The 27787-nt window shown below is 42.8% G+C and overlaps 1 protein-coding gene across 12 annotated transcripts in view; it reads right to left on the bottom strand.

Moving 5' to 3' along the window:
- Positions 1 to 1856: 1856 nt before the first annotated feature.
- PRDM10 (PR/SET domain 10) overlaps positions 1857 to 27787 on the bottom strand; it is a 42805-nt gene continuing 16874 nt past the window's right edge. For 9 of the 12 annotated variants that reach the window (XM_041413684.1, XM_041413682.1, XM_041413681.1 and 6 more), the window contains 18 exons: positions 26764 to 26971; positions 26138 to 26379; positions 24916 to 25119; positions 22950 to 23022; positions 22218 to 22335; positions 21145 to 21277; positions 18819 to 19043; positions 13451 to 13798; positions 11551 to 11706; positions 10676 to 10855; positions 9680 to 9790; positions 8430 to 8630; positions 7732 to 7875; positions 6471 to 6641; positions 4470 to 4610; positions 3665 to 3833; positions 2972 to 3084; positions 1857 to 2209 (listed from right to left, as the gene is read on the bottom strand). In XM_041413684.1, the coding sequence (XP_041269618.1) occupies positions 1985 to 2209; positions 2972 to 3084; positions 3665 to 3833; positions 4470 to 4610; positions 6471 to 6641; positions 7732 to 7875; positions 8430 to 8630; positions 9680 to 9790; positions 10676 to 10855; positions 11551 to 11706; positions 13451 to 13798; positions 18819 to 19043; positions 21145 to 21277; positions 22218 to 22335; positions 22950 to 23022; positions 24916 to 25119; positions 26138 to 26379; positions 26764 to 26971 (3162 nt within the window). In that variant the 3' untranslated portion in view covers positions 1857 to 1984. The remainder of the gene's footprint in view (positions 2210 to 2971; positions 3085 to 3664; positions 3834 to 4469; positions 4611 to 6470; positions 6642 to 7731; positions 7876 to 8429; positions 8631 to 9679; positions 9791 to 10675; positions 10856 to 11550; positions 11707 to 13450; positions 13799 to 18818; positions 19044 to 21144; positions 21278 to 22217; positions 22336 to 22949; positions 23023 to 24915; positions 25120 to 26137; positions 26380 to 26763; positions 26972 to 27787) is intronic. The other 3 variants (XM_041413685.1, XM_041413689.1, XM_041413686.1) reach the window with 2 other exon arrangements.

Raw genomic sequence — 27787 nt, 5'->3', positions numbered from 1 at the left:
TCCACAGAATTGAAGGTCAGTCACCGCTGCACTTGACCAAATGAGAGCTCTGGTCCACGTTAATTCTACCCGGCTCATTAGTGCCCCAGTATGGTGGTACAGCAAGAGAAGAGAAATCCCAGGAACAAAAGTAATCCACATTTTGGCAAGTCACTTCAGCGTTACCTCAGAACACTTCTCAGCTGGCCAGCATTGGCCAACTGATTTATCTCAATAATATTTCCATGCCACATTAACAGATACGTTAATTACCAAAGCCATACCTGCTACAAGGCTTTGCCCACAAGGAACCAGATTTACTCTTGTGCAGCTAAAAGTGTGGAGTTCCCTCATGTCAAAGAGTAACTTTAACTCCATAAAACCTGATACCACAACATGTAGTGCTTACTGACATGGGAAATCCACACCCAAATCCATGGGAATAGCTATGGAAGAGTCCCACATTAACACTCAGTGCAGTGCAAGAGAAAACAAATCAAAAAAAACTTCTCAAGTTCTTCTGTCTCAAGGACCTCTAAGACACAGCACTCTTCTCTGTGTTTGTTTTATAAATAAATGTATCCTGATATGCACAGATGTTCCGGGATGAGTTTTCCAGCAATGAATGGAAATTCAGACATACACAGTATATCCCATCAGGAGTCAATGGAGTTCTAGTCATGTTTTTGCAACCACCAGAATGCCTTAAACAACCAAGACACCTGTGAAGGAGAACTATGTAAGCTAAAACATATTACATGGCCTTAAAATATAAACCTTCTCTTTCCCTTTCTCCTGGTCCCTAAATGCAACATGAATTCTGTACATAGACCAGCTCCATCACATCTGGCAACCCTCATGGATGGGCTTTCCATGTCCCATAAATAGTGGTCCACTAGCATGTTTCTTTTATGTTTCCTGAGTCCAGGGCTGGTTGTTTCCTGGAACTGTCCAAAGGAATTACAGTACATTGTTAACAAGGTTATTTGGAAAAAAAAAAAAATCAAAGAAACCAACTCTCCATCCAGTCTTGAAGAGAAGAAATATGTTTGCTTAGAGGTGACCACAGAGATAAAGACCCTGTCCCTTCAGAGGAGTGCTTTGTATCCTCGTTTTCTCCTGGCACAACTATCTTAGATCACAGCAGAAGTTGCTCTGCAGGTTTAGTTGAGCTGTTGTTTCTTTTTTTGTTTACAGGCAAAAAAGCAATTTTCCCTGCAAACACTGGAGGGAAAAGAAGCAACAGTGGCTCTGTGCTACACTTAGGTGCTTCTAGGACTTCAATCAGTTTGTTCCAAACAACATGGGTTTAAGACTGTGCTTTTCCTGCTTTCTGAAACTGCTGGGTAAAACAGGGCAGGGCAGGCAGCATGTAAACTGTTCTGGAGGGCTGGAAAAATAATAATTTAATGGACTGCTTCGGCACATCTTCACAGCTTCATTGTTCAATCCATCCCCATAAAGGGACACCACGAACCACCGCTTGGCTGCTGCTGCTCCTTTCTGCAGGCAGTCTGCTCATATCACCCCTTCACCTTGGCTGCTAGAAGCCACAGGAAGCAGTTCTGCCATATTCTAACAACTTACATGATGTTCTCCTGTTTAATGGCTCCTGTTAAAAATATACATATGACAATCTGCCAGGAAGCCTTCAGTTAGGCAGGCTTTTTCCCATACAGCTGAAATAATATTGTTTGCTGGGCACACTTCCAAAAAGGAAAAATAAGGGTCAGCAGACATGCCAAAAATAAAGTCTGGGGCCAGCAGAGGTTTCACTTCTGTTGTCCTTTTTCTTAAAAGCTGCATAAAAAGCATCCCAGAAGGATTTTTAGGGTATTTCATGGTCACTGTGAATTAAACCCTCTTAAAGCATTAACAAGAGCTCCAAGGTTTTAGTGGAAGGTAAGTGAGCATATACATTAAAACATACAGAGCCCCAGGGTACCCCCACATCTGGGCTGTCAGGGAGGTGGCAAGGACAAGCAAATGGCACCATGAGGCTCTTTCACTCATGCTCTGCTGAGAAAGTCCTGGGTTTGGAGATGTGCACTTCACTCCCGCCACTCCCGTTGGTGGTGGTTGTGATGATGTACTGGGTGGTTTGCTGCTGGTTGCTTGTCTGGGATTCCAAGGGATCTGTGTGGGCTGTGGGCTGGGAAACCTCACTGGAGAGTGAAGAGTTTTGTTTACCATCCAGATCAGGCTGACCTTCAGATATCACGTAGTGAGTCTGCATGGGGAATACAGAAAATAATTAATAAACACTGTATCTTTTGTAACTTCTTTAACAGTCTGCTGCCAGACATTTTGGTGTGAACAAGGAACTTTTAAGTAAGCTCTATTTCATTTAAATGTATTTGAGAGCCACATAACACCTGTCTTTTGATTCAAAGAACATCGGACCTACTTGGCTTTTGGTTAATTTACAAATGGTTAAACTCATTACACAATAAGACCATCACTACAGAATAAAATAGCAATTTTCAACTGCACTATTCTGAAAAGTTTTTTCCTGTATTCCATATGTTCTAGCAGAAGTTGCACTCCCAGTGACCAAGATCAACACAAGCCAATGACCTGTCTTCTTATGCTGGATTGCTTACAAGGAATAGCAGGCACTCTTCTTATTTTCTAATCTTACAGAAAACAGAAAGCTACTGAAATGTTTCCAGAAGCTGTTCTGGAATTTGGTTTAATGGATACAGCTTAATCATAAATATTGCTATGACTAAGCAGTACCACTAAATAATTTTGTTCTGCAAATGTGATTAAGTGAAGATTTTAAACTGAAAGGAGTCATACATATAAGAGCCAGACAGCATGAGCTCTGTAAATGGTTACAATGCAGACTATACTGTGCAGCCTGAACCTCTTTAGGTACCTTCACTCTGTGCCCCAGTCATGATTTTAGCATTCTTTAAACCTTCAAGCTGAAGAGCTTTACGCCTGATAATACTTTGAATGAAAAAAAGGCCATGATGGTTTTCCTTACCTGAGTAACTGCTTTTACTTGCCCTGTGTTGACAGAGGTGACCGGGGTACCCACAGCAGTCTCCGTGATCACGTACTGCCCTTGGGGGATGGTCATCATCTGAATCTCTGATGCTAAAAAGTTGCAAATTGGATAATCAAGACCTTCAGTCAAATCCAAAGACAACCTTCAAAGATCATGTCTTATATCAGAAAGATTTAAAGTCTGAAACAGTTGGTATTGAATAGAATTCAGGTGATATAAGGCCTCCGCAGAATTATGCCAGTTAACATCAGACAGATATTTGGCAACTCACGGAGAGAAAACACATCCTGTTCTCACTCAAATCATTACAGAATTACCAGCCAGGACTACATGGGCATGAGAAATCATGTCACGCTCCTTTTCCACACAATTCTTTCAAGCATGCATCCAAATTTGAACAAGTAGCTATCCAACACATTGATTCTTGCTTGGAATAAAGGAATCCAGTGTGCCTGCCCAAACTATGTACCAGATCAGTATGGATGATAGTGGAAGAGCTGGTACAACCATTTACATTTATCTGAAGCTTTATCTTGATATCTATGAAAATTAATCGCAAAGCTGAATGAACTCTGAAAACTCTGTCCCATTTGGTAGCTGGAGACATGGGGCACTTGTTAGTCAGACACACTTGCCAGACAAGTAGTTAGAGCTACTGCTGACACCTACAGTAGCTCCGAAATGAGTTCCAGTTGCTGGGAAGATATGTGTGCTGGACTGAGGAGCCTTGCTGCTGCTGGAGGGCTTGGTTTGGTGTCGATGTAGTTGTCTGCATCTGTGAGGGGCTGAGCTCCTGCTGAGGTTGTTGCGAGGAGGGACTCAAAGGCTGACCCCCAGCCTACAGGAAAAAAAAAAAGTGCAAGTGTTCTTGGTGTAGTAAGGATTGCACAGCTCTATGCTATCACAAACACAGCCTTCTCATTAAGGGAAAACACAGGCTGGGTTCCAGAGCATATCAAGCAGAAGAACTGAACTCTCTCTCCTCCAACTTGCTTCACTCTATGGTAAATAAGCTCAGACCAGGAAACTAAAATAGTGACACTGTTGCTTGCCAAAGTAAGTCTATGGCAGAGACCTGAGACTACAGGCTAAATTCTACCCAAGATCATGAAGAGCTGCACTTAAAATATTTGAGGAATGCCAGTTTCCATTTACATCTTCCAAGTGACAAACCTAATTTAGCTGCAAATATGTCTGTTTCCAATCATTTATCTCTCCTTTGTACATACTGTTGAGGGGAAAAAACACCCCACACCAAAAAACCCATATAACAAGTACCCAAACAAACCCACAACAAAACACCCCCATACACCTTGAGACATGTAGGCCCTGTTTGATGATCTCAGTGTGAGAGTAATTTCATGTGTGGTCCTTTAAATGACAAAGAAAACACTATCCCCTGCATCAGCACATGCAATATGCCAGCTGAGCAGGCTGATAGGGAAAGCATTTTCTGATGAGAAGAGGGAAATACCTGTGATGATGACTGAGTTGCTGGTGATGGCTCTGTCACCTGGATGTGCTGCACCTGGATGGCATGTTGGGTGTATGTCTGGGGGTCATGGAGCTGCCCAACATCCACTGTGGAGTGCTGGGACTGGTGAGGTGAGGTAGCCTGGGGAAAAAATTAAGCAGAGTTCTTTACCTCAAATTCTGTACAAAAGCAGCCATGTAAACCTCTTCTGGGACACAAGGTCTGGAATAATGAAGTAGGAGCCTTAGTGGAGCACACCTGTTGAGCCTTGTTGAGTTTCTGTGCACCCCAGGAGATAAGGTACATTTAATAGATGTAATGGCACAGAGATAGCTCTATCTCAGTGATACCAAAGGAAAGGACTTGCCTAACATCATTCAAGCTGTTTGTGGCAGTGGCTGAACTAAACCAAAGGGTTCAAAAGCCAGGATTAGTGTTAACCCGTTCTCTGTAAGCATCTTTCTGTACAACATAGACATACTTGAGATCTGCATATCCAATTCTGTAGTTTGACACACCTCTGCATCAAGACAAGTGCTCAGAGGTTTTTAAAGGTTTTTCTGAACAACACTTGTTAATGATACCAATTGCAGTAATTGAATTACAAGTCTTGGATATTCATAAAATTAAGATCTTGCTAATATTACCTGCAGGAATCAGTGTTCATGCTCTTGTATTGTTACAACAGCCACAGTCACTATCAACTGGGGCCATTGTATAGGCCTTTATTAACCAAATTCATAATCTGATTTGATAACATGGAATTTCAGATTAAAATATAAACACATGGTAGTTTCAGCTTCTGTTGTAGTGCGTTCTTGTACTTTGTAATGGTTTTATTTTTGTATGCCCTTATTTTTCCCAGATGGTTTACACCCCTGATTGTACCGCTTCCTCCCTTTATCTGTGTAGTCCCTCTCCTTTGTTGAGATCATCCCCAAATCCCTGCCCTGGGTCTCTGTCAATCACTCAGCATCCCACCCTTTCTATCTAGAACTTTCGGTCCAAGTCATCAAGTGATTAGTCAGAGGTCGGGGTCAACCTCCCAAGTGCTACCCCATACGCTACCCCAAATATCCTTTCCCTAAGTGTTCATCCCTGAAGTTTCTTTATTGGTCAGCAAAATTATCTACTTTTTGGTTCACACCTCCCTTTCAAATGTAATCTTGGCACCTCTCCCGGGCACTCTCAGCAGGGGCCCCCTGAGGTGTGGGAGCTCCCAGGAGCTCAGAATAAAACCTTGGATTAACCCCTGCTAAGAGTCGGCCCTTTCATCCTCTACCAATGTCTCTAGCATCCTCTCTGCTGCAAAGGCGACTAGCCCAGCTGCCTTCAGTACCCTCGGGGCACCAGAGAGTGTCCCCCGCTCTCGGGGCTGTCCCCCCGCTGTCAGCCGAGTCGGGGCTGGCCGGGGTTCCTGGGGGGCTTCCAGAGAGAAGGAGACAAGCTTACTCCAGTGGGTAACAGATTTCTTACAGCTGCCCGAGATCTTCCCCAGACCAGTTACTCTAGTTACACTCTGGTTTTATTTTTAGGAGGCTGTTGAGCATCAAGAGAATGAATATGCTAATAGAAGCTATGAAGGGAACAAGCAACCACTCTCTGTACTCCCAAATTTTGGCTCTGACTCACTGAGGACAAGGAAGCACAAATCAGTCTTGAACTGTAGAAAATGGGTGACCCACTGACCCACCTTTCCAATAGCTAGAAAACATTCCTAAAGCAGACTTGAGCAAAGCTGCCCGGACAAGTAGAACTAAGTCTGGACTGTGTTGATGTGTCTCCAGGAAGCTGTCCAAGGCTGGCAGGACTATTTATGCCTGGTACAAGTGCTTATGAAGGGAAACCTATGCCTTATCAGTTGATCTATCTGTAAAAAGTAGCTACAGCACTTTTTGTAACTACTCCTTACCACACTTCTGTGTGCTAGAGCCCCAAGAACACACAGGCTTGGAAGGGAAGAGATCAAAAGCACAGCAAGATTCCTACCAGGTTACTCACCTGGGCCACTTGAACAACCTGCAGCTGTATGTGCTGAGGCTGCTGCAAGCCAGTTGTGGATTGAGACACAGGGATGTACTGGATGCGCTGGTAATCTCCCTGGGGAGTCCGGTAATCTGTAGTGAGAGTCTGGGATATCTCTGTCATTGCTTGGGTCAGTAAATCTGTTGTCTGAGCAGGGAGAGAGTGAGATAGAACATCATCATACTGATGTACTTTTCAGGGCTGCAGTTCTAGTTCTTTTATCTACACTTACAGTGGATCTGGTAATTTTTTCAAAAGAGCTTAATGTATCCAGAGATTGGGGTCATAAGTAGTCACCAGGGATCATCAACTAGAATTGCTGTCTTCTGTCTAAATCCTAGTCAGCACCAGTAATGGCTAACTTAACATATAATAATAAAAATAATTACTTTCATCTTGTGACATACCAGTATTCTGTTAAACAATGGAAGTCCTGTATTTGTGAAGAGCTGACTTGGTTTCCAAGTCAAAAAGTGATTTGTGGATATATTCCACCTTTCTTCCTCCCCTGTCAGAGTCACACTGTATTTCTAATGTGTAAAGACATTTAGTACATAACTTAATCAGGTTTATGAAGCCAACAGCATCCTGATTAAACCTCTCAATTTTCAAGCAAAACAGTCTTTTATCTAGTTAGTCTTTAGATAAGTTTTAAACTGTGATCAATAGGACTTTTAAAACTACATAGTATCCCACAACATTGAAGGACACATTTTCTAGTCTCAGCTTTCACTGAGATTGCATTTCACTGCCACTTTTAGTGGCAGCTAATGTATTAACAGTAGAGAGATCAGCCACTGGAGATTTATCTTGCTCAGTGCTGTGCTGTCCAAAGGATTACAAAAATATCTGACTCCCTGAACACAGTTTTATCCAGTCCCCATCACTGTTAAACTTGTCCTTTTGATGCCAGGAACTGCATCTCTCACTTCAGGAGAAAATTCCCAGTGAAATCCATGAGATGTGTATCTCTGAGCTCATTATGTGGAGTCAGTAGATCTGAATGTAAGAAGAAAATGGATCTGGGGATAAAAGACCAATTCTTAAAGATCCAGAACAAAATGAACAGCTCCTGACACTGCAAAACTGGACCACACAGGCTTAAAACCAGAAGTGATCTCAAATAATGTCCTAATACAGGTTTTAAAGTGATGTCTGTCAAATAAACCACTTAGGGTTACTAATACCAGAAGGCTCCTGTTCTGTGTGTCTCCCTGCACTACCCTTGTGTCCTTACCACAACAGTTTCTCCAGTTGTGCTGTCAGTGGTGAGAACAGCTGGCGTGGAACTGATGACAGCCGTTGCCAGTGGCGCATGGATCGTGTTCGGGAGCTGAGCAAACTCTGGGTGCTTCTTGCGGATGTGCTGCACCATCTTTGTCTGCAGAGAGAAGCAAAGGAGCGTTGGAAGGACAGTCAGCAACTCTGCTCAGGGCCATGTGAAATCCCAGCCTGGCCAAACACAGCTTTTAGGTTTCCCTCAGTAAAACAGCCTCAAGATTCACACTATGAGATCCTCTGGTCAACAAAGTTGAAAACAAGGATCACAAACCTGCTGCTTGATTAGAGCTGACACTGAAGTCTTGTCCTCAACAGCTTTTTACCCCAATATCACCAAATGTTTTATGACTTTTTCCAAAGGTCATCGTTTCTGTGTTTTGTTTCCCTGCTTGTCTCCCCTGTAACTACCAGACAGCAGTTTTCAAGCCCTTCCATTCATGATCATGCTCTGGTAACTTTTCAACACAAACCCTCTATTCATGGAATCTTTTGGCAAGAAAACAACCAGACTGTGCCTGCACTGTCAGCACACAGCACAAAACCAGCACTCTGACTGAGATGAAGAGAGCTCTGCTTGTGTACAGACAGGTGACAGAGACCATGGTGAAACACCATCCCCAGGGAGAGGCTGTCTGAGGCTGGAACTTCCCATACCTTACTGCTGTATTGCTTGGAACAGTGAGGGCAGCACACTGGAGGGGTGGCGATGGTGCCTGTCAGCTGTGTGTGGGTGCTTAGCATAGGATCTGGCTCTCCCGGTCCTGCAGGACGCAGTTTCCGGATGCTTGGAGGTAGCTCAGCACCAGGATGGTTTTTCAGTATGTGTGCTTTGCGTTTGCTGGCACTCTTGTACACCTGCAGGGCAAAGATTTGGAATTAAAATGGTGCAACCCTGGTGTCTGTACAGGAAATAGCTACCAGTTATCTTGATCTGGAAGGTCTGCATGTTGCTTTAGAGAATACATTTAGTTAAATCTCCCAAACAATTACAACAAAAGGCATGAACATACACCTTCCAGTGTTTCATCAACCTGTAAAAGCAACTGACTCCTTGTGTAGCAGAGAAACCTTTTGAGAACATACTGTATGCCACAACCAAACAGCGAAACAGGACAAGGAGGTAAGAGGAAAATTCTTCTTGCCATATTTGAAGATCAAATGCCCAATATTAATTTGTTATGATGGTTGATGTCTCTATTTGACACAAAGCATCAAACTGTTTTAGTCTGGTGATCAGCACACCTTTTAGTTCTTTTTAGGCACATCAACAAACAAATACTATGTAATAATTTAAACTATTTTTTCTCCCCTCAAACAAAAGGAAAAGAGGCATCACAGAAAGACGTACTGAGGATAATGACAGTCAAATACACTCCCTGGTAAATATAGGCCCCCAGGCATAAAAGGCAAAGGAGAATAAGAGCAAGAACCCAAAGGCACTGCAGAAGCAGCTTCAGGCTCCACTGACCACTGGGACATGACATAGTAAGCAGCTTACAATAGAAGGTGTTAAAGACTAACTTTTAGAAGTGATATAGCAAGCAAAAGTACTTACTGGCCAGAAATTATGCACAGACAGCATACTTAGTCCTGTGCTAACACAAGACTAAGGGTCAGTGACTGTGCTGGATAACAGTATTCAAGTTTTCCAATGCCAAACACAGCAGAAAGGGGAAAACTACAGCTTTCAATTAGCATTCCACTGCCTGCCTTGGCCTAAGTGCATTTTGTCTTTTTTTTTTTTTTTTTTTTTTTTTTTTTTTTTTTTGACAGTACTGCAGGAATGTTGCTGGCAAGCAGCTCAGAAAAGCTACAAACCCCACCAGAGATTTCTATGCAGAGACAAATTGGTTGCATCCAGGACTGGGACTGAGCTATCCTCTGAGGGGTGACTTCCCACACACCTTATCGCAGTATTGACAGAAGTAATCTCTGTTGGGTTTTATGATGGGCAACGTGAGCTCTGGCACCTCTTCTATTTTCATGTCTGGATGTCTCTTTGATAAATGATTCACCTTAGGAGAAACAGAGGACAAGAACACATTACAGGTGGAAGCCAAATGATTGGTGCTTCTTCCAGACATGGGTAACAGCCAAACCAAAACTGAATGATGCAAGCCAGCAGCACTGGAAGCATTTGCTGATGCAAGGGTTATTGTGCACTCATATTTAACTGCTGAAGGTAAATGCGGTCTTGCTAGGTCTCATTTATAGTTTCTTTAATCAAAATTAGATTGGAAGGGGTGAAATAGTTTGCCAGAACTGTCTTGTAGCTGGTATCTGAGAGTGAGGTCATGTGAAGGGCCTCTGCCCAGATCAGAATCCCCATGAAACCTAAGTAAACAATCTCATGCTGCAGAACAGCCTTTACCCAGAGGCAGTGACAAGACATGGCCAGAAGAGGCCCTCGAGAAGGAGGAGAAACAAAAAAACAGGAAAGACCGCCAGGAAAACAGAGGCACTAAGGCTGAACAAGGCAGTATTTTCATCTCATGTCCTGTTAAATACAATACACATCAGACAGCATTACTTAGTGTTGAAATATGGTACTGACAACCAGATGTACAGTGCAGGCAGTAAACATGAGCAAATTTGCTGAAGAGGTAAAACACACAGTTTTAAAAAAAGATGTATCACCTCAACTCAGCTACAAAATTTGCCAAAATTTGTTTCACAGCATCCTGGCTGGATAAGACCAGATTGGATGGGGCTTGGAGCACTCTGGTCTAGGGGAAAGGGTCCCTGCCCATGGCCAATAGATGGAATGAGATGAGCTTTAAGATCCCTTCCAGCCCAAACCCTTTTATGATCCTTGTGTTCCAATGCTGGAATTCCATCTTTATTCCTTACCTATTCATCAGAATGGAGTACAGAGGTTGCAACAGAACCCAGGCACTCACCAACATGCCCCTGCGGCGGAAGCCCATCATGCAGAGGCGGCACTTGAACATGAAGCTCTCATAGTCAGTGGACGCGATCCGGGGCTTGAAGGTTTTGGAGCGGCTGATCCGATCAGCCTTCTTGGCCTCCCTCTCTGGGTTGTGCATTCTCTGCATGTGCTCTCGCAGCTTGTCCTTCCTCTGGGAAGGAGAAATTGGGGAGAAAAATGTCAGCAATGACACAGAAACTGCCATATTGCCTGTTATGCGTAAGAGCCACAGTTTGAGTTGTTCAGGGATCTCTCTTCAGAGAGGGAAATTTTCCTCTCAGAAAAATGTGTTCCTTCACCCAGAAGTATCCAGTCCCTCAGTGTCCCATCACAAACTCAGTGACAGGAAGCAGGCTGCTGCCACCACAGTTTACCTGGCTCACAGTCTGCTCCATCTGCTCCAAGGGGATTTGGAAAGGCATCTGGATGACATGTGCTGAAAAGATGGATGCCATGGACACAGGCTTCTTGGCCACTAACATTATTAATCCACTGGCACCAGCAAGTTAACTGAACTGTTACAAGCAATGTAACCCAAACACCTGGCAATGGAGGTGTATGATGTTCCAGTTCTTAATGAGCAGATAGAAAGTTCCTTTGCTATTTAATTATTAGGAATAAGATCTGTTTGAAATAAGATGCTGAGGTGACCTTGCTCCTTGTCCTTCAGAAGTGGATGTCACAGCTCACACAGGACACCAAGCAATGCATGCAACTCACAGGCAAGTCTAGTGTGTTAACACATGTTATTTTCCTTCACCTTTGAGAACATGAACTTATCTCCTTGAAGGAGGGTAAGGAATAGTGGGTTTTGTACTAGTAATGATCAGCTGAGAGGCGCCTCACCTTGAACTGCTTGCCACAGGTGGAGCACAGGAAGTCTTTGCGGTCCGAGTGCCGCAGCATGTGGAGTCGCAGCTTGTCAGGGCGGCAAAAAGCCTTGTCACACTCTGTACACTGGTAAATCTTCTCAGAATGGAAACTGCGCACATGTTTCTTGACCTAAAATGGCAGATCACAGAAAAATGAAGTTTATTCAAGATAGAAGTGAGTGGTAACACAGTCTAGGAAACTCTTTGCAATGTGAAAGAAAAGGAAAAGGTTTTGAAGGTGTCTAATATACTTTGGTTTAAAAAGTATTTGGTCAGAACAGTTGATATCTCAGCAATAGTTTCTATAAAGCCATAACATCTTTATTACTCATCTGGATGGGTGATTTGATTTCCTCAAGACTGATTCTTGAAGGCATCAGTTATTGCACAGCTGCACTTAATGGGCGGCGAAAGTCCACAATGTACCATTTGCACAGAATTACCCTTGAGTTAACACATTCATCTGAGGTTCATTATCTTCCTTTCATTTATAAGAAACCAAAACATAGGGACTAATTCCTTTCAATCAGACACAATGAGCTTGCAATTATAAGTGGCAAAGAAAAAAACCACTTATTCAGAACAGCATTTGCGCACCATTCCTGAATGGTAATTACTCTAGGACTATCCTTCACCTCTTCAAACATCTAGAGGGGTATTTTTTTCCTCCCCCCAATAAAGGAACTAATGAAGTTTGACATCTGAAATGAAAGCATTGTTCAAGAAATGGATCTCTAATTAAATCCTTACCGTCTTCTAATACTGATCATACACGGAACAACTGGGCATCTCTACCTGTTCCACATAGAAGTATTTCAGTAGGCAGCAGTGACTAGTCTTAATTATCCACACAGCAAGAAGAGAAAAAAAATCACTGTTAAATGTCAAAAATACAACTGAATAGCTGGAAAAAAAGCCATGGGTCTTTCAGTCATTTGCATGGGAAAGTTTACAGGGAATTAAGTTGCAGTACATCATCAACATTCTTCCTTGCTGAACATTTACAGAAGATAAAGGACTTCTTCCAGGATGGAATTATATTAGTCAAATCACTTTCCCCCATCCTTTCCTCCTTAGTCTAGTGGATAGTCTATCTGTTCCTATTACTGACATAAACTGGATTTCTACATTTCAGTTTCAGTCAGGCAGCTCAGTAAGATACATCAATTACTTTGTCCCTAGGAAGGATAATGAATATGTGCATGGTCCATCTCAGTTTTTTCTTACTGGACATGGAAATAGAACCTTTAAATTCTACTAATGACCTTGTCCAAATGCTCAGCATAATGTACAGTAGCTGCATTACTCACTGCTCCAGTGCAGTGTGCAGGGAAAGAGAATAAAGTGCCCAGATGAAGCTCAGGGGGGAAGTCAGGAAGCAGAGTAACCTGATCTGTTCTGGCATTTCTTGGAGCTGTTCAAATGAATTATCCTGACAGAAAGCAGGCAAGGGATTAAAGATGTAAACCCCCTTGTTCTTTTGTTCAGAGTCTTAATGACGAAGGGCAAGGTGTGTTCAAGTACAAGCTGAATACAATAAAAGACAATTCTTTCTTGTGCCACAGAGATGCAGTAGTCAGGACCTCTGCTTCAGGAATTTTTTAGGAATAAGGCACCCACCCATCTGCACTACAGTGCCTTCTAATGACAGATTGAAGCATCACACCTGGTGATTTAGTGGACAGAGTACTTCAGTGTCATAAGACAATGTCTAGCAGTGGTTGGTCACTCTTCCTTTTCAGTTTCTGACCGAGGTGGACCCCTGCATCTTGTGAGAATGAACTGCTGTGCAGTTACACAGGGAGAGCACTGAGAAACCCACAGCCTTGTGAGAGACCCCCAAAGCAGCGTTTCAGATCAGTACAGCATCTCACCTGGATAAAATCTGGGAAGCGTTTCTTGCAGGTGGGGCAGGTGAAATAGCCATCATTGACATGGATGGCCACGTGATCCTTAAGCAGATCCAAGCGGTCAAAGGACTCAGGGCAGAAAATGCAGGAGTATGTTTTCTGGTCCATGTGGAACTTCATGTGGCCCTCGAGGGCACCGCTGTTGATGAAGCCCTTGTTGCAGATGTCACAGGTCAAAGGGCAGTTCCCTTCCCGCCCATGGAACCGCAGGTGCTGGTCCAGCTTGTCCTTCTCCCGGAAGGCCTTCCCACACTGCAAGCATTTGAACGGGCGGAAGGATTTCCGGATGAACAGGTGCTGCAGAGCTGCATTCTGAAAGAAGCATCCAAAAGACCATTAGCTTTCATTACCACTTATAGATTCCACATCCATATATATTCAGGATTAAATATACCAGATGATTAGTGAACCTAAACTACAAGAAATTATTTTCCATCATATGTGGTCTCCAATTTACAGCAGGGGAGGCTGCGACAGGCAGAAGTCAGGGGACACACCTGCAGCTACAACCTGAGTAACAGAACACAATGAAGGAGTTTCCTCTCCATCCCTGATTTCTTCTGATTTAGCTGACTTTCTTTAAGCATGCAAATTTTCTGTAAAATAAAACTAAGTCCCCTCTGAAGCACACACCCAGGCCTGAGAAAACCAGCTGATCACTGGGCATCACGTCATCAGTTCAGCCACCACACAAAGGAATGGTGAGCCAGCACTGTATGTTTCCCTCAGGAGCAGGGCTTATGAAATTCCACAGCCCTTTACAAGATCACCTTCTGCATCACAGATCACCACAGAGATGTGCAGCAGTGGTTTAGCATTGCCTGGAGAACTTCTAGCGGAACATACATTCAAGAAATGCTGGTCTGAACTTTTTTACTATTGCCACAAAGAAGAACAGAGTTTCGAAACATGATGACAAGGGCAGAATGGCAGCCTTATCAGCAGCACGTAAAGAACTTGTGAGCAATACTCCACTCCTACTGTGCGCAATGTCTCTTCTCAGCACCTTTTTTTTAAATGTGTGTTTGCCTTCACTTTGCCTTTTCTGTAACATTTTGTGATCATTCTCTATTTGTTTTCTCTCCTTACCCTTCAGATAAATGTTATAGAGCCATCCCAGTCCTTACCCAGCACTCTCTGCTGGAAGAACAGATGCTGCTGGATGCACTGCCTATAGAAAGAGGGAAGGAGGTCCTGCACCTGCACTTCAATATTGGATGAGAACTTTCATGTTGGATAGTTGCAAAGCTGGAATCGAGTCCTATGAAATCCCCCAGCATATTGTCACCCATACTGCACTCAAAGTACACTGCAATGCTCCATTCCTCTGCAAGCAGTCTAAGCAACATCCACTCTTCTCTCAAATACTTCTATAAACATTATTTATTGATGTCTTTTTTCACATTACACACAGAATCTACATCATGGTAGTCAGAGAAATAATGTGGAAGAGCATAGTTCAAGTTGCATATTAGGAAGAAATTCTCAGCTGTCAGGGTGGCGAGGCCCTGTCACAGGCTGCCCAGAGAAGCCGTGGCTGCCCAATCCCTGGAAGCACTCAAGGCCAGATTGGATGGGGCTTGGAGCAACCTGTCATAGTGGAAGGTGTCCCTGCCCATAGCAGGGGGGTGGAACTGGATGAGCTTTAAGGTCCCTCCCAGCCCAAACCACTCAGATTCCACTAAAATACTGCTGACACTTCTGCTCACATGTGTTCCATATGAACCACTTCTTCATGAGACCCATCCATGACTTCTGCAAACAAATTTCCCTGGTTTCCTCTCTCCTTTGCTTGTGGGAATGTGGCAGCTGACACAACTGACATTTGCTGTGTCTCTTAAGTGCACAGCAACAGTTGACACTGATTAAGTAAAGTTATGAGCTCTTCTGCTGGAACGAGGGAACAGCTTGGGAATACTGTGAAATGCTGTGCTAAGAATTAGATTTGTGAACCTCAAAGATCCTTTTTCACCATCTGAACTGCAGAGGGAAACCTACACTTTCATTCCAGGAAAGAACAAGATAGCAAATGTTTCACTATCAAAAAAAAATTAACACTTTAATACAGGAGCTCCAAATAGGGCTTCCCAGGAGCTGTCATCATCACTATTCTCAATTTTACAAGTGGAGACAATGGGAAACACAGGGATCTGCTCTAAGTCACACTGGGAATTGGAAAGACAGCCATGTGCTGCACAAAATCTGATGTGCTGCTTGGAGTTCAAAGGATATAACTGTCCCCTTTAACCACAGGGAAATGCTAAAAAACCATAGATGAAAAGATGTATTTCAAGTCCTGAACTTCACTATTAATTTGAGTTTTGATCACTGGTTCCTTAGCAGGGAGCTGACTGCTAATACAGCAGGCCAGACTCAACATAGCCCTGTTGTTATCTCAAGGGCTATAGAACGTGAAATGTTTGACTGCTCTTTGCCTAGGTAATCTATCAACTATACAAACAGAACAGAAGAACTGTTGTCTCCTTAACTTCTGGTATTGATTTGGCAGAAACAATTGTGCAAACAAATCCCCCAATATTACAGCTCTTCATCCAAGCAATTTGCTCCTATAAAATCCACCTTAAATCTACAAAGAACTGGTATGAAAAGAACTGGAAAGATGCAAATTGTTATTCAGGTAACAGTTAGTTCTGGACATGGGTTACCTAAAGAAGAATGAATGTGACGATTTATGGTGCAGGGACAATCAGGGAAACACTAAACAGGAGTTGGACCAAACAACATGGAAGGCGGTGTTGATACGTACCATTGGATTAGATACAGGAAAAACCCAATGAAACAAAAACACAAACCTACCTGCAGCTCCAGCTGAGCAGGCAGCATTGAGAGAGAAAAAAATACTCATGTTATGCAATGGACTTGAGAAAACAGAAGCCTTGACTTCTGCAGGTCACACTACAAGGGCTCTTCCAACTAGAGTTCACTGCTTTGAGGTTTTTGCCTCAGGAAACACTAAACAGATCTTCCAGGTTTACTCTGTAGTTAGTAACTGCTCAAGGGAAGTTAAAAGGGCAGAGATAAAAACCACAGATAATCTTGAAGGTGTTTTGTGACCTTTCCTGTTTTCCTAGGGCTGATTTACAGGGATGCAATGTACACTGCAGAACCATAGTGAGAGCAGAATACTTTCAGCAGAAGGGAATAATTAGAGCAGGATGACAACAGGGTAGGGAGAGTAAAAAAGTTAAGGAGAAGGGACTTTTTCTAACCTCATTTTACTGACCGTGCTACTTGTTGCACAACCACTTGCATTTCTTTCACCATAAAGGAAGTGACTGTGCTTTCCAAGTCGTATTCCTTTCAATCCTGTTTCTAGCATTAGCACACAGACACCCTATATGCTGCTCAGAACTGAACTAAAAACAAATATTCATTTTGGCTGTGGACCACAACGTTCTTCTAATTTTCTACAAAAGTTGTTGAAGGGTGCGTGTCTCTCTTTTCAATACTAGGGACCTCCCCAGCTGCCATAGTTAAGGTCTGATCTCCAAGGAAACCCCACAGACTCTAAAGCAGAGGCTGACGTGATCCTATCAGGACTTGAACCCTGGGGCAGGACAAATCAGTGCTTCCAGATAGCAAGAAAAAAGTCTCAGAGCACCATTGTCTTAAGCCTTAGAAAAGCTGAAGTAATTCACAAAGAATGACTGGTTTTGAAAACTAAATCCTATCTAATTAATAAGGAAGAACAACAGCTGATTTCAGAATCATAACCAGGAGTCAGGACTTTGTACCTTTTCTTTGGAAGTGAATAACGTACCACATATCTAAAAACCAAATGTTTGCTTGCTTTTATTATGAAGTGCATGTTATTGTAAGGCAGGTGCTGTGTGAGTGTTCAGAGAGTGATTTTTCAGTGCTTAAAAAATGATGCTTGCTGGTTTAGTCTTATCTCAAGTGCTTATTGCTCACAGTCTGATGCAATATAGAAAGGTCTGTGCAACCATCCATCTGCCATTCTGCCTGTGCTGCTGGCTTGAAACCTCTCCAGGACTCTGCTGAACACGAACTGCCAGATAAAGGGAAGGTTCAGAAGACTTGAAATACAAACGTATCAGTGAACCACCACTGCACTTCTCTGAGCTGTCATCTATTTGTGATGAATTTACAGAGAACAAAAGCTAAGTTACAAGACAAAGAAGTAACTTCAGAACTTCTGTCCTTTCCATCCTACATTAATTTCAGCGGATCCTAAATTCACATCTTGGGTTCAAAAGTTCAGGGAAATGGGCAATGCTTTCTTTTTTTTTCTGAGGATGCTGTAGCACACTGTAAGCAGTACATCCCCATGCTCTGTCAAAACTCCAGCATCTCTCTCTGTATTCTATTATACACCCTTCAAAACACATGCAATAAAAAATCCCCCAAGCTTTTACCATATGAAAATGAAATCACTGGTAGAAACTTGTCACTCAGAGATTGCAAGCATTTTGTATGGTTAAAAACTGTGCATCTTAACGTGCCCAAGCCGAACTCTTCCTTCAAGACATGCCACAGCATTTTTGGGGTAACATCACCATTGGTCTTGCATATATATTACTGTAAACTGCAAGCAAAATTTGGCTCAACATCTTCCCATACAGAATAGTTACTCAACTCTTTTCTAATTCTTCCTCATCCCCTAAAAATGAACACTTACCCCACTGCAGCTGTTTCTTTCCTTAATCCAAAGTTAACACATGGAAGAAAAAGATTTTAAGCTAAATAAACTGATCTCCCAGTTACAAAGCTTCAAGGATTATTTGCTTGAATCATTTCCCTCCCACACAACCAGCTCAGCCAGCTGACATGGAGCTCAGGCTCAAAGTGTTTGCTCTTAACACAGGTTTTGCTCTCAAAGGCAGGGTTTTTTACCCCAAAAAAGGACTTTATCACTAAGTATCATCATCATCTAAGTGGATCCAAACGGAGGTTGTGGTTCCTCTTTGGCAATTATTTGCAAGACAGTTCTGAGAGACACAGATGGTGCTGTGAGCAAGTCATTAGTCCATGCCACAGCACGAGGATTCTGCCAGTTGTTCGAAGCACCCCTGCTTGCCAGTTTGGATGGATAGTGTTTCCATGCAAGAATTACCATGATGGAATTCAATCAGCTCCAGCACCTGACCAGTTCTCACTAACACCTATGAGATACTGGTCCTTTATGTGAGATTTGTCTTCCTCTCAGTGCAAAGAAAACTGCTAGAAATGAGATGCTTTATTGGGATTTGGAAATGGATCTGACAGTGAAAGGAGGACCAGCTGGCCGTGGCAGGCAGGCATGGCATTCCCTGGGTTATAGCGGATGCGATCCCCCATCCTCTGTGCTTACCCTGATGCGCTTTGCTCGCCTCATGTCATCTGCTGTCACAGTGCTCTGTGTGGGCACCGTGTTGCCCTCGTGCTGTGGCTGTACATGGAGCACATGGTTTTCCTGCTGCTCCAGTGCTGCTTGAGGCTCTGTTGGCACTGGAGTCTGTTCCTGCTGCTCCAGCCCATTCAGTGGGGCTTGTCCGGCCTCATCAAACTGCCCCTTGCTGGAAAAATGCAGCAAGTCCTGAAATCGCAAATCATACAACCAGTGATTATTCCCCCCACCCACTGAAAAACACTTTGATAATACTCAGCAGACAAGATTTGTACATAGTTAATCATAAACTATAAACAAAACAGCATAGTGTAGTGTCTACACTAACTCCTACTGTGTCCACTGTTGCTTTTGGCACATCACCTTCACCTACAGCAGCGTCACCCAGAGCACCAGGGAGGCAGTGCTGCAGGTGGGTGACTCTTCATTGGCCATCCTTTTCTTTGACCAGCCATGGTCATTATGCTTTCTTTCTCAGCATTCCTACTCACCCATTCAACTCAGCAACAATGATACAGTAAATAATAAAAATGGAATAAATTCTGGCAGCAAAACCAATCAGCTTTATCTGGCTGATTAGCCAGATAGTAGCCAACAAGGCTCTTCTGCACTCAGGACTATTTCCACTTCAACCAAAGCAACTAGTGCAGACCCAGGAAAGGAGAGAATTTCTGTCTCATGGAAACTGTTGTCACTTTGAAACTCTGTGTGTCATTTTGCAGTGTCTTCTCCTTCCTAATGAACTATCTGGAGTGCCAAACTGGAGAGTGACAAACAAGGTAATCACACTGGATGCTGTGTGTTTCTTTAATCCGGTTTCCAGCTCTGCACACATCACTTCCATATATCACACAAAGCTGTTTTTCCTCCTCTTTCGTATTAGCATAAAAGGGAGGTGTTGTGAGCAGGAAGCACATGCCAAAAGTCTACATTCTTTCCCTGTGAGTTACGATAACTCTTCTGGAATGGAATCATCTTCTATTACATAAAAAACCACACACAGATCCTTATTTGACACCATGTAACACAACTGAAGAAACTTAAAAGCACAAGCTAGGAAACAGAACACCAGAATTAATTTTGAATTATGTCAGCTGAAGGGTGGTGCTGTCAAAACACAAAAGTGGGTGTGGGAATGAGGCCCTTACAGACTGTGAGTGCTTACCAGAAAGAGACCCTTAGTAAACAATACACCATCGCAGTGTCCAGCCCAGGTCTGGGTGGCCAGTTTCCACCTTGCTGACACTCAGCGATGCTCTCAGCATCCTGACTCTCCAGTTCCCAGGCAGAACTCATGCCCAGCTTTAGTGAGATGAGCAGACCTCCAAGGGCTCATGGCATCATCCTATCCCACTGCACAGACACAGGTGAGCCAGCTCCGGGCCATGCTCCAAGCTGGCAGGACAAAAGCCACCTCCAGTCCAGAGGCCACTCACACACTGGACTGCGCCCAGCAAGCACGCTCTCCCCAGAGTGAAGGGTGTTTATTTGTCTAAATGAGGCTGGCATGTGTCATGTTAGCCTGTAGAGAGGGTGAGCTCACAACTGCCTGCACCTAATGCAGCATTTAGGGCATTGCAGCAGGAATTCAGAGGCAGAGTACACATTCCTCCCTCTGAGTCAGCACAGAGCCATGACCCAGTGAGGAGACAGAGGAAAATTACCACTCCAGATATCAGCTTTCAGCTAAGTCATAAACCAGAGCACTGGTTTACTTCTGTCACTGCTCATAAAAGGACTTAGTGGTAACCTAAGCATGGTCAGCATCATATAATTTAGTTTTTTACTTAAATGCATCATATTACATCCCTGCAGAATATAACCAACAGCTACAAGCTAAAGAACATTTTGCAATAAGCCTGCCTACAGGAGGCCCTTCTGTTATTATTAAAACATCAAAGAAAATCGTATCTCAAACTTATTTAAATCTACCAGCAACAGTTGTAAGAGCAGGCTGATCTCACATTCCAGAAAGGACAAATAGGAGACTAAACTCCCATTACAGTTTTACTGCCTGAATTACTTCTGTGAGGCAGCTAAACTGTCGCAATAACCCACCTCACTGCTAAGTGCTTTGGAGTGAAACTTGCTGCAAAATCCAAGTGATTTTACAGATTTTATAGTAGGGAATTAGTGTTTTCTCCTAGCAGAGAATTCCAGCTAGAAACCAAGAATTACTCATTTTTAAGTCCAAAGCACACCCTCAGTTTGCACTGATGCCCCAAATTATTTTAGTCAAGAGCTTACATTCCATGTGCTATTTTTTTCCCCTCCATCTCCAAAAATATACCTGTGTTCCTTCTTCGCACTTTTCACCATTTTCACTGGTTACTTCCATGCGCATGAATTTGGGAGGGCGCCCAGGGCGTCTGCCTGGTCCAAATCTTCTCTTTCCTCGCCCACGACCTCGGCCTCTGGTTCTGCTCCAGGTTAGATACAAAAAAAGACTAATTTGGATTCTCCACGGATTTTATAATTTCTTTCTCAGCACTCCTACTCACCCACTCAACTCAGCAACAATGATGCAGCAAATAATAAACTGCAGTAAATAATAAAAACTGAATAAATTCTGGAAGCAAAACCAATGGATTTCTGGCTGCTATCTATTTATTTTGAGCTTTATGAGAAGCCAAGGTTCAGAGCACATTAAAATTTCTATCAGTAATCATGGGACCAAGAGGATTACTTGCTTCCATCCAGCCCTTTGCCATGGCAGACTTCATCTAACACCCGTTTATGTTGTGCTGGGAAGCATTTTCAGCATGATGGAGCAAGTGCACAGGGAAACCCATTTAAAATCTGAAGCCATAACATTTCTCCCCAAAAAGCATTCAGCTGTTGATGTCAGGCACCAAACAGAAGTGAACAATTTTGTGTCAATAAAGCAAAACAAAACAGAGTCACTTGCTACATTTCAGGAGAAAGAAGGCACCAATATCTTCTGCTCTGTGACAGGTGTTTGTAGATTCAGTTTTTAGTAAGTCAGGATAAACTATCTTGCCAGTGGCACAGTGGCACAATGAGGCACTAGAAGCTTTGTTTTCCAAGCTCTGTACTTCCATACCTCTGACCAACACAGTATTTCAATACTGTGATACTGAAACATTACAAATATTTAGTCATTGTCAAAGAAAAACAAAACAAAAACCTCACTAATTTCAACAGACTATTTATTTCTCTCAAGCTACTTGTTTCACAGAGTCTCTCATACCAGTCAGCCTCCTCCTGCCATGATTTTCCCTTCTGGTACAGAGCTGATCTCTCCTGAGTTGGTCATTAAGATTTGCAGGACAAAGCCCCTCCTTTCTGCATGTTTGGGGAAGCACCCCAGTGATCCACAAGCGAAGCTAAGGCTGTCAGTACCTGCTGAAGAAGTCCAGCTTCTCGTCATGGGAGTTGAGGTGCTGCTGGAGCTGCTCCGAGCTCATGAAACGCCGACTGCACTCGTAACATGGCCAGTTCTTTTCCTGCTCCCTGAGCACTGTTGGAAATGTCAGTTACACCATTTCACTCGTCACCAATTAAACCTAATTTTTTTGCCCCCAGCGTCTCCATCCTCTGTGGGCCAGATTTCTCCCCTGAAGGTTAGACAGGCTGCAGAATACCCAGCCCTGCTCTGCTGTTCTTTGCTTTTATGTCCTCTGCACTGTGCCATGACCATAGCTCATCACAGAGACACAGAAAGATCACTGGGGACAATTCCCATGGAGTATCAACACTGTTAGTTATTCAGGGGGATTCTGAAGTTCACCCTTGTATGGAAGAGCACCTACAGGATCGTGCCTCTGATTTAAGTTAAGGGAGATCAAGGGAAATTTCTAAATCTAAAGCAGTCATACAGCAGACAGTGAGTACAGAAACAGACCTCTTCCTGACAGAAAGCAACTTAAAGCTGCCCAGAGGCAAAGGCTTAAATTAAGGTAATATTCTAATGAGAATAGTTATTGGAAATAAGTCCCAATAACACAATCTAGATCTGGTTTAACTTTTCCCAACTTAGCAGAAGTTTGGGAGCACTATACAGGCCATATACTTGAAAGTAAGGAATGCAACTTGCAACCACCACCACAATGAAAGCAGAAGATCCCAAGTTACCCTTCCTTTCCTCCTCAGTTATGTCATGGATCTTCTGGTTCACAAACTCAGCGTAGGAGGCAGCATACCACACCTGCAGCAGGGGCACAAGGTAACAGAACACTGAGGAGGAGCCAAAACTAACGGAAATTCATTTGAAAATGGGTTTTAAGCAATATATTTACTTCACTTGCCTCAACCACTAACTCTTATTTCTCTTTCCATCCTCAACAATAAAGTCTGTAAGATCAATGTGGCCCCACTGAGGAATGAAAGAGCTTTGCTCAGTAAGTGCATCCACTTAAAATTAAGGTCCAGCTTCCTAACACAAATGTTTATCTCACACATGGCTCCCAGTAGCTCTAAAGGCAGTAAGATTAATCTCTTCAAACCCAGCTACATGACTGTAAAGGAAGGATGTCATCAGAGTACTGATACTTGTACCAAGAGGAATGGAAATGTTATTAACTTGGGGGGTTTTCCATTTCTTTCCTGCTCTCCTTACATAGACAATAGGTGGCATCATCCACATAGACTCATTTAAAATGCTTCTGAAGGATTGGAGCAATATGGTCTTGCTTCCCAAAACACAGATCTGCCAGGCACCAGAATGATGGACCCACTTTTGTCATACAAGGAATTCAAGCCTTCAGCAAAGGCAACCACAAGAGGCAGGAAGACAAAGTTCATTAAAGCCTAAAAGCAGATGCTCACATTTAGATGAGAATTCTTCCATAATTTCATTTGTTTGATGAAAAAGAGTGGATTTTAGAAAAGATTTCTCAAAGAAGGCATCAACAGATTTTCATCATGAAAAATTCAAACAAGTTTGAACCTGCAGTGGGCCACAAGCAGAGGTGAGAAGGATTTCAAGGACTCTCCAGCAGGTGTGTCACTCTGCAGGAATCTCACTATATGGACAAAGACAAAAGCCTGGAGCTCCTGGACTACACACCTGGCAGGCAAATCAGAACTTCCCAGCTTCAACTACTTTAATCTCTGGACAAAATGTGCATGAATGCCCTACATCCACTTGGGGAGGAAACGAAGTTACCAAGCCTTTCAGTTAGCAAGCCATTTTATACCCCAAAAGACACTACTAACACAAAGTAAGAAAAATTATCCTCCCACAGGGAGGTCTGTACAGATTTAAAGTCTGATTTCAAATTGTTTTAAAAACTGTTGAGAAAATGATGTTTGAATACACTTAAAATGGATTTGTAAGATTTCTAGTAATTCAGCTTAAAAAAAATTAAGAACTAATTTCAGATTGTCCTGCTCTTAAAAGGGTATAAATAGGCTTTTGCCCTGATTTAGTATGTGCACTTACTAAGCAATTGTTTTTCCAGACATATTGTTGAAATCTACATGCAAGAAGAGATTTGAAGAACAACAAAATTTCGTGATATCAAATTTTTTTTGTTCCCCCACAAGTGCCCCCAAAAAAGCTGAAAATTAAGGCTATCTCAGCTAGCCACACTGATAATCAATAAATTTTTAGAGGGAACAAAAAGCAAACCACAGGGAAATCACAACATCCTTTATTGTTTTTCACATGCAAATTTTCAAAAGCTCCAGGAAAGCTAGATAAAAGGAGAGACCACATTCACTTAAGGCACCAGAAAACAAGCCAGGAACACACAGGGCGAATTGGAAAGGTCATCCAGAATTAAAAAAACTAGGATTGCTGCAATAAAAATTAGACTGTGTCAGCAAAATATATGTTGTGTAAAGCATGACAGGGAGAGACAATTTACCTATTTTTATTTTAAACTTCCTCATGAGCCAAAGCTCATTAAAATGCATATGTTGGTGACTAACTACTTACTGACTTCAGTGACATTCAATTCAGGCCAGGCTTTTTTCAGAGGAAAAAAGTTCTAAAACTATTCACATCAGTAGTTTTTGGCACTTGTTAGGCATCAACTTTTAAGTTACTATATAATCAGTAGAAAAAGAGAATTCTGACACACAAGCAATGCCATACCTTGAGTTCCTGCTTGGGCTCCACATTTTTAATGGTGGTGTAATAAATGTGGTGGCCGTACTGATAGGCCACCAGGTTCTGCTCCAGGTGATTTTGAGCTGGACGCACAAACATCATCCAGTTACACAGAGCCTCACTGGAAAGTTCAAACCACAAGTCCTCTTGCAAGTCTCGGTCTTTTCTGTCACACTTATCAAGAGAAACCTGTAGCAAAATCCAATTACATGTGACTGTAACTGCCTGCCAGCACATTCAAAAGAATTTGAGTTACTAAGAAAACTACTGTGCCCATGCACCTGTTACATTAGGGGAGCAATGAGGACATAGCTAATTTTCTCTCTTTACTAACACGGATCCAGAAACAAGCAGAAAAATATTTAGCAACAGGTAAAGATTAACTAGGGAGGCACAATGGATCCTTCCAAGGCTTTCAGGAACAAGAATCATTCATTAAAGGGATCAGGCATAGTATGAACAAGTGACTATAACAAATAACACACAAGTAGCTGTAGCTTCAGTAGGCTACAGAAACATCAGTCAGAAGTTTCTAACTGGCAGACCCACTTTTCCTTTCATTTCTTGAGTCATGACATTGCCTCAAGCAGGAAGCAGCATTTTTTTAGCTGAAATTCTCCTGCTGCCTATGGTCACAACTTGCTTGTCACACACTGACCATCAGAGCCCTCCTAAGACTGTGGATCTAAACTCAAACAAATAAAGGGCCAATATTTTTCTAGTGAAAGAGCAAATAAATGGATAAAAGTCACTCAAACCCATTTTACCCCATACCAATTACTTGGCAAGAGGAAAGGCATAAAAATATCTCCTCTCTCCTACATCTTATGAACAGAAAGGTAAGAAAAATATGTTGAACTGATGTTACAACACGACACAAAAGAATGGCTGCAGAACGTCCTCAGAAGGGGGTGCTATTTTTATGTCCAGATGCTGCTTCAGCTCATGTGAGAGTGAGTCACAGCCTTCCATGTTATGTACCCTATATATATATATCCTATCACCGTAATGCCAGAACATTCACCAGGATTAGTGTGTCACCCTGAATAACAGAGCAGATTTGAAGCCAAAACAATCTGGATATTTCTTAGTTACATTCAGAGATGGAAGCAACAAAATATCTCTAATGAATTGATGAAGGTAGAGTGACAAATTAATGAAAATCAAAGCTTAGGCACAAATTGATTTCCCCTTTTCTCACCCTTACCTTCAAATGGATATAGCAGTCTTTGAGCTCAGTCTGTCTGACCAGGGGTCCTTCCACAGGCCCAAACTGTGTACGCTTTGGGATGCGCCTTTTGGAGAACACACCTCCCAAAAACCTGTCTATATAGAGTACCAGGGGAAGGCTGGCCCTTGCCCTGGTCAGCACAGGCCGGTTTGGGATGGGATGCAAAGGTCCGTGTTTTGGACACACTGAGGGATGTGCGTTATTACACTCTTCACACCCTGCAACACAAAGGCAGAGAGGACATGACTTTTAGACAGACACTCACACACTAGCTCAGAGACAGCCTTATCTCTCTCTAAATAATCTTTGGCTCAGCTGTGGGAACACTTATGCCAATAGTCTGTCTACATTTAAAAATATTAGACAGGCCAGTGTCCAGCAAAATAAGAACAAATCAGCTCAGAGACTTCACTAAAGACAGAATTTTGTCTTTTCAGTCAAGCAGTCTAATTTGAATCCACATTTCTGGGAATCAAGACTTACATTTACTCATTACTGCTAAATTCTGAATGGTTTTTGCCTCTCTTTACTAAAGGTCTAATGGAGAGGGAAGGAAAAAAGGCGGGGCAGGTAGTACACTACACATGACTGCACATGCTTACACAAATCATTGGGATCAAAGGGTCGAGGTGGATCTGGATCCCACTCGTCCATGTCAGTGTCTTCACCATCTTCATCCTCATCTTCATCCTCATCATCTTCCTCTTTTGTTTCTATCCTTTCCATTTGATTCTGCAGAGGTGCCAAAGGATCAGAACCATCCACAGCCTCCATAGGAGGTAACACCTGGTTATGCACCGGTAACGATGCCTGAGGAGAGAATTTACAAACAATTCAAGCTGATTCACGAAGAAAACTACAAGGACAAGCAATGAGGGTCCTTGCTACTCTACCCTTCCGGCTGCCCCAGGAAATGGAGAGGAGGACAAGGGAAGGTGCTAAATGACTGCCAAGGGACGTTTTGCATGGCTGGCTGCTGCTCATGGCATCGCTCAAAACACCTGTATTACTCCCTGGCTATACCCTGCCAAGGACTCAGTTCTCAGAAGAAACTGAACTCAGAGGATGTTCTCGACCCTCACAGAAAGTTTAAAACCAAGTCCAGGCTCTGTGGATATTAAATGGAGCCTAAAGCTGTATTTTAATTTCTTTTGTACAGGTGAGAGAATCTGCACTTTGGCACACAATCTTCCCTTTACAATCCAGCAAAACCAATCTCCAGAGTACAAAGGTAGAGGTCAAGAAAGGGTGAGGTAATGTGGAGACTAGATATAAACTATGGGACATAAAGAACAGTTGAGGGCATTGCATTCTTCCACTAATTTTCAAGTTTAGTCCTTTCCTTCCTTAAAAGAACTGCAACATTTGAATTTTGGCACATATTCCATCACCCACACAGGTTTCTCAGGTAGAGAACAAGATACACTACACGCAGCAGAACTGTCTAAAAACACTGGCAAGGAAACCCAGTGGATGTTGCTGTGACAGTCAGTACTACACCTTCCGTTAACTTCACTTTTCAGCACTGACAGAATTTTAAGGTGGCTGTTCACAGAACCATCAGTGAAACAGGTTTCTCTGTATATTAAATACGATATCCTAAACCCCCATACATTCCATAGTGAG

Source organism: Onychostruthus taczanowskii, unplaced genomic scaffold, assembly GCF_017590055.1.
Source record: "Onychostruthus taczanowskii isolate IOZ18803 unplaced genomic scaffold, ASM1759005v1 scaffold43, whole genome shotgun sequence".
In the NCBI taxonomy this organism is placed as follows: Eukaryota; Metazoa; Chordata; class Aves; order Passeriformes; family Passeridae; genus Onychostruthus; species Onychostruthus taczanowskii.
The sequence above is the reverse complement of the archived record's forward strand: the minus strand, read 5'-3'. Positions and strand labels throughout refer to the sequence as shown.